Source organism: Phragmites australis, chromosome 14, assembly GCF_958298935.1.
Source record: "Phragmites australis chromosome 14, lpPhrAust1.1, whole genome shotgun sequence".
NCBI lineage: Eukaryota > Viridiplantae > Streptophyta > Magnoliopsida > Poales > Poaceae > Phragmites > Phragmites australis.
In genome coordinates this window covers 29,251,067-29,258,081 of record NC_084934.1, presented here as the reverse complement: position 1 = coordinate 29,258,081, position 7,015 = coordinate 29,251,067, and the positions used below count along the sequence as shown (strand labels likewise).

The 7,015-nt window shown below is 44.6% G+C and overlaps 1 protein-coding gene across 1 annotated transcript; it reads right to left on the bottom strand.

Annotated features, from left to right (window-relative positions):
- Positions 1-5,657: 5,657 nt before the first annotated feature.
- On the bottom strand, positions 5,658-6,236 carry LOC133890410 (sex determination protein tasselseed-2-like; the record flags this gene model as incomplete). The annotated part of the gene is made up of 1 exon (XM_062330790.1): positions 5,658-6,236. A coding segment is annotated over one exon (339 nt), but the record flags the coding sequence as incomplete, so codon positions are not given.
- Between the last annotated feature and the right edge of the window lie 779 nt (positions 6,237-7,015).

The window sequence follows — 7,015 nt, the reverse complement described above, 5'->3', positions numbered from 1 at the left end:
GCACCGTGGGGCAACGGGTGAGCCCCTGAGATCAGGGCGGGGCGGGATGGGATTTTCCCCAATGGGTCCTCAAGGGGTCTTGAGTCATCGCTCACCCGGCCGCTCCCCGCACTCGCGCACTACTCGTCGCGAGCCTGCGACCCCTGCACCCACGCGCCGTCTGCCGCGCACGCTGCGCCCACGCCCCGTCGCACCTGCGCCCGCTCTTAACCGCACCTGCTGCGCCTACACCTAGCCGTGCCCGCTCGCCCGCATGCCGCGCTTGCTCGTCGCTGCGCCTACTCCCCGCTCACCACAGCTCCGCTTGCCGCTGCGCCTGCTCGTTGAGCTTGCCGCACCCACCGCGCCAACCTGCCGCACCCCGTTGGGGCCCTGTCAGAGTTCGGGGATCCGATGGAGACATGGATAGGAGGAGTTTTTGCCCCGATAAGCAAACAGAGATGGGGACAAAGCTCCGTGTTCGAGGGACGTGGCGGGGATGGGGGCACCCCCGTCCCCGCCTCGCCCCGTTGCCATCCCTAGGCCCATATGCCTTGTTCGTTTCGCATACGAACCCCTCAACAACTTGCAAAACCAAAACACAACCCACCACGGCCGACTCGTGAAAGGAGTAAAGCAGTTCCGGAAACCACACATAAATACGATCTCATTCGTAAAAGGAGTGGCATGATTTGAAAGTCTCGCGAGAGCGTGGTGCGCGGCTTGTCCGCTTCCTTCCACTTCGCCATCTAGAAAGCTACAACGGAGGAGAGTCCAGCCCTCCAGGAGAAGGGCAACGGAAACGTCCACCACGTAGTAGTGTATGTAGGATCGGGGTTGGTGATTAGGGGAAATGAATATACTCCATCCGATTGCAAATGTAAGTCGTTTTAGACTTGTGCAAAAGGATTGAGAAAGTAGATTAAATGACCTTGTTGCCCTTCATTTATTCTGTATTGGAAAAGATAACTCATTCATTTGTGGGAGTAGTAGCATTTATTAAACAAGGGTAAGGCGGAAACAAGAGAGAAAAAAGTGCATAAAAGTTTGAGAATGACTTATATTTAGAGAATAGTTGAGGAGGCTAAAACGACATACATTTGCAACCGGAGGGAGTACGTCTTAACAAATTTCTTAGAAAATCGATAGTCTTCTCCTATTTGGATCATCCAACGCACCTCAAAAGTCAAACAGAAGCAAAAATAGAGAGAAGCTTTAACAGGAGAAAATCGAGGCAACACGACTCCACGGATGATATATGAACCATATGTTTCATTTAAAATCGATGCATGTGTCTTAGCACTCGAAAGATCATAACTTGTAAAGAAACAAGAAAAGATGAACACCGAGCAACGAAACTCTCTAAGTTGATTGTACAGAGGGAAGTGAATTCAAGACTCCATCACATAAGTGTGTGTATGCAAATTTTATGCCTCTAGCAACAAGAAAAATGACTTCACGAGGTGCTGAAATTTCAGCCCAAAAATCAAAACTAAAATCAAATCCGGAAACCGGAAACCGGAAAACTTGCAAACTTATAAGGGAATCAATAGAGAGAAACTAGAAGGAGGCGAGCACAATAATATGAAGAAGAATAAATTTCATTGCAGCAGAGGTCAGTTTTATTTTAGACGAATTATAAAGATTTTTTTCTCATAAAACTCTCATCTAATATATAGGTTAAGCACTTCTCTTACTCCACTCTAAACCCTAGCACAAGACTCTCATATTGATGGTACAACAGGATCAAAATGACTGGTTTGTCTCCTCTCATAGTCCTACCTCTCTATTTATAGACCTAGTAAACATGACCTCTACGTTGCTTAGCTTTTTCTCAAAATACCTCTATCTTATAGTATATTTTTACTTACCACCGAGGGTATTTTTATCCATTTTCTTCACCATTCATCAGGCGATCGTAACACCTTCACGACTTAGCTTCACCTTGATGCAAGCTTCGTGATGGTGCCATGTACTCCTCCAGCTCTCCCAAGGTTTTGAGGTCAAACCGCGAAACCCTAGCATGCTTCTCAAAGTGTGACTTATCACTTGCTTACATCTCAAACAAGCGCTCCGATGTCGATGCGTGTATTCTGTCTTGCGATCCTGACCTACGGCAAGTCTCTCCCGCTCCTGATCCCTTGGGTCGCCTGGTCACTTGCACCAACATCCCCTTTCGCTTGACTTTGTCAACACGTCGTCTCCATCCATCTTCCGTACTTTGTTTGACCTCCACATGTTCAGCTAGTATCACCTTTAACTTCGCCCGGTCTCCTTAATCGTCCAGCACCAAGCACTTCGTTTGGCCTCGACCCATAATATAACATAGACTTCTTTAGCTGGTACAATTGATTTATTAGGGCTTGTTTAACATGTCACTACTTAAAAAAGGGTTGTTACAGTTGGTTCAGAACGTCTTGTACAGTCGAAGATTATTGAACCAATTGTATTCAAGTGATACTCATTATCACAAATCAATTGAACATTATAGTTGGTTCCAATCTCGAACCGACCGTGATAACAGGAATATTACAGTCGGTCATTTTTTTTTATCTAAAACATTATAACTTTGGTCCTGCTAAATGAAAGTCTTCGATCCTACACTCCGATCCTGCCGAAAAACATGTGATCAGGTTTAGGACCCTGGCATAGCTCATTCTTGTTTCCAATTAACGTGTGAATCTCTCATACGCGTGTTGACGTTTGTTAGATTGAGGCTATGCCCTAGATTCGCTAAGACCTAGCCTCATCAATATCAATTTATCACGTAGAGGAGACTTATCCATAGTCGCATAATTTCTAAGTCGAGAAATGGGATCGAGAAATATGATATACTACTTACGAAAGATTTTGATAAGACGAGGATCATATTGTTCCCGTATTTTAAAATGGGGATGACATTCTCGGAATGAGAAACACGACATAGTTCTACATTCCCGGTGAGTACAGACCCTACCGGGTATGGGCTACGGCCACGGCGGCAGCCTGCACCGCAGAAGTTGCAGCAACAGCAGCCTCCTGCGAGGTTGGCCGTTGCGACTCGGATCGTACTCACTGATCAGAGTATCAGACACGCAGCAGCGGCAGCTGGGGCCTTCCCCAACCGTGATTTGATTTCTTGCACACCAACACAAAACGAGGGTGAATCGGTCTTCCTGTACGTGAAAACTCAAAAGAAGTCGGTGTCCAATTTGAGAACTTGGAAACCGCAGGGGTTCTTTTTCCTTACTCTTTTCTAAGCGCCGGATATTTTGCTTTTTTGTAAGATTCTGTAGGATTTCTCTTTTTTCTTAACATGCCTCATCCAAGGATTTCCGTGGAGCTCTAGAAGGAGTCTCCAATTAGTAAAATACACTATATGATTGTAGTCAAACTTTATACACGATTTGGTTCCCTCGCTTGTTTTCTTTTTCATGTTATACTAAATGTATTCATTAGAAACATACACATTTCTTCTGTTCTCGATTACTTATGGTGACTTATTTTCCTCGTCATGCTAGGGGTCCTTGGACTCCTGAGTTAGATGCTGTCTCCATTGGCCAACATAAAGATCTGAGCACTTCCGGACTTTCTTCTCCTGTTCCCTTATATTGGATACTTAATTGGCTACTCTAAATAAGCTCCTCATCAGTGATCAGTCTACTATTCTCGTAATTTCGTATATGCTACCCTGAACATTGCAGAGTTGCCATTTGTGTTAAGTGCTTGAGTGGCTGCTTTGACAAATGTTTGTTGATTTGAGGAGATAAATTCTATGCAACGTGTTGCATATGCATCCTCTTGCAACACCGTATGGATGGCCGTCACCTGTTCTAACATAGACCTCAAAACGGTTGTAATTTAGGTAGTGTTAATCATATATGTTAAGTAATAAGTATATATGATAATTTTCTATTTGAGTAAGATACATCGTTTTGAGATTCATGTGAAGGATAAGGAGACGTATACAACACTGCTGTATAGAATTTATTTTCAGGATTTGATGTGCTCTCTTGCTACCACTGAACAGCAGAGCTGTCTCCTATCCCATTTGAACTTGCAAAACTAGAGATAGCGACAATTTGAGGTATTGCCTCTGAGGTGGATCGTGGATGACATGGCCGGTGTCCTGGCAATAACTCATCAAGCTATCTCATGATTTGATGGTGGTAGAGACCCAGGGGTGATAAATAACGACCGGGGGTCGGTATTTCGAATAACGACCATGGTCGGGTTACCGTGAATGCCTCCTCCGCCTCACGCCGACGCTCACCGGAGCACCACCGCGTTATGGTCGTCCCTTGCTTCGATTTCCACATCGTGGCCCCGTTGCTGCCCACGCACTCATCGACGAATGGCAACGAACCCTCCTCTACCCTGTACCCCGAGAGCTCCATCGTGGACTCAACGAAGTCCCTGAAGAACTCGGCGCAGCGCTAGCGATGGCCTGATGAATCTCAACAACGCGTGCTTCTTGTTGAGATTCGAGTTGAAAAATTGGATTCGGTTGTAATATTTGTTTGTTTGCTAACTATATTCTTGTTGTTTAGGCGAACCTAGCACATCCGACGAGGATTGTGGTGACGACATTTGGGCTGTAAATGACCTATTTGATATTTCACCAAGTAGGAGAAACAATTTCTTGTATCAGATGGCAATATAGATGGTTGAAATATACAATGAAAAGTATGCAATCTTCTAAAAACGACACAGAAAAGATATCATTTTTTCAGTTCTAATATTTTTCCATCTTGATGGCCATGGCGTGCGCCACCACCCGCCGTATGCACCACTAGTCGCTTGTTTGGTGAATGCAAGGACTGAAACAAGGTCCAAGAACTGCAAGAAACTCAATTTGATGTCGATCAGGAAAGGGTGTTGTGGCCCGCGGAGGCACACGACCATATAGATACTTGGCTACTCTAAATAAGCGCCTGATCGATGATATGTGTGCTATTCGTGCAATGTCCTAAATGCTATCATATCAACCTGAACATTTCTTACCTGTCATTCATTTGGCTCAAGTGCTTTAGTGGCTATTTTGCCAAATTCTTGTGGATTCGATATGTTCTCCTACTTGTAATTTAGGGAGCAGTTATCCCACCTGATAGAGATTCACAGCAAGTGCTTAGTGCTTACCCAATCGAATATGTAAAATTGAAGAATGTAAACAGCCCGTGATGATATTTCCACTGTGGTGAATGAAGTGGCCTCTTGTTTATTTTACTGTGAACTTGTACACACTAGCAGATTGGCCCACCTGCATCGCGTCTTTTTTTTTTTCACAGAACATGACAAAAGAAGACTAAATAAATTAGATTCACCAATTTTAGGCATCTCAATATTTATTTATAAATTTATTAATATTTAATATTTTCATTTTGTTAAGGGAAAAACGGTAGTATTTTTATGCATGCACATAATTTTAATATATAGATGATAGTAATATGAATCTAACAATTTTTTTTTTGAGTTTTAGATATTTTTCTATGCATTTTAGATTATTTCAGCCGATTTATCTGTATAACTATTATACCTTTCGCTATTTTTATAGAATTTCTAAAAAATTATATTATACAGATACATATATGGATACGTATATGGATACATATATGTATTTGTATTTGTATACGGATACATTTACGTATACATATAAGTACACATGTGTGTACATACGCGGGTCCCACATGAACAGTAGCTACAGTGCTACGGGCCCTGAGAATTCAAGGATCCCATGTACTTTAGTATAGAGTAATTGATGCCGAGATGAAATGAGATGAGGGTTGGCATCGACAGTGTTGTATGTCTTTTTTCGAGTAACGGTGTTGCAGGTTGCACAACGCTCGCTCGCTTATTTGTGGACAAGGCAATCTTTACTGGTGATTAGTCTCTTATTGCAGAGTACACCGGAGCTTGTTGACGGCGTGGTGGACTGGTGGTCAGGCCGGCAAACCACTCGGCCGCTTCGTCGCGGTGTACGAGCCGTCCACCACAAGGTTGTGCCCGCTCACGTACTTGGCCTCGTCGGAAGCCAGGTACACGGCCGCCCTCGCCACGTCCTCCGGCTCCAGCACCGCGCCGCGTAGCTCGCTCAGGCCCTCCTCGAGCAGGCGCCTCCGCTCCTCCTCCCCCAGGCCAGGGAACATCTGCGCCACGGCGCTCATCCCTAACGGCGTCGCCATGCCGTAGGGCGAGATGGAGTTCACCCGCACGCCGTGGCTCGCCAGCTCCCCTGCCACCAACCGCACCAGCGCGATCACCAGCGCGATCACGGCATGATTTGGGTCACCGTTCCTAACAAACTCGGCGGCGGTCGCCTTTCCGATGCCGCTGGAGCCTCCAGTGATGACGGCCACCTTTCCAGCCAGCCTACAAACCAATTGTGCAACCAAGGATCCTCCATCAGTCGTGACTCGTGAGCAGGCAAAAGGTAGGTGCCCAGAATATCATCATTTAAACGGACGTTGTGCTCTTGAACTCTATATATACTCTAGTTAGAAGTGAACCTCTGAGAGCATGGCCCAAGAATTCTGCTCATCTTCTCCCTGCGACACACAGAATCCATTCACGTACGTAGTTTAGAGCTCTAGCGCTGGTTCTTGCAGACATCACAAACAAAATTTTGACCCACACCTACCTGAGAATGAGTTTCCGGGCTCTGAACACCGTGCTCGCTCGCTTACTCCTTGACAAGCTGATTCTGGTCTTCCCATTTGGGTCACCGTTTTCTCAGCTGTCGTTATTGAGATACCACGTGCTTTGGAAGAAAGATAATGGAAGTCCAACTGACCTCGCTGTCGTGGCACGAGATGTCTGTGGCTTAGCATTGCATTGGCTGACAGCCAGCCCACGTGGATTGACGGTGTGTGTATGTGTGTGTATATATATATATATATATGTATGTATATGTATATATATATGTACATATACATATATGTGTGTGTATATATATATATATATATATATATATATATATATCGGAAAACTATATATATATATATATATATATATATATATATATATGCGCGCTCACCATATTATTTTTAGGTCTGAGAAA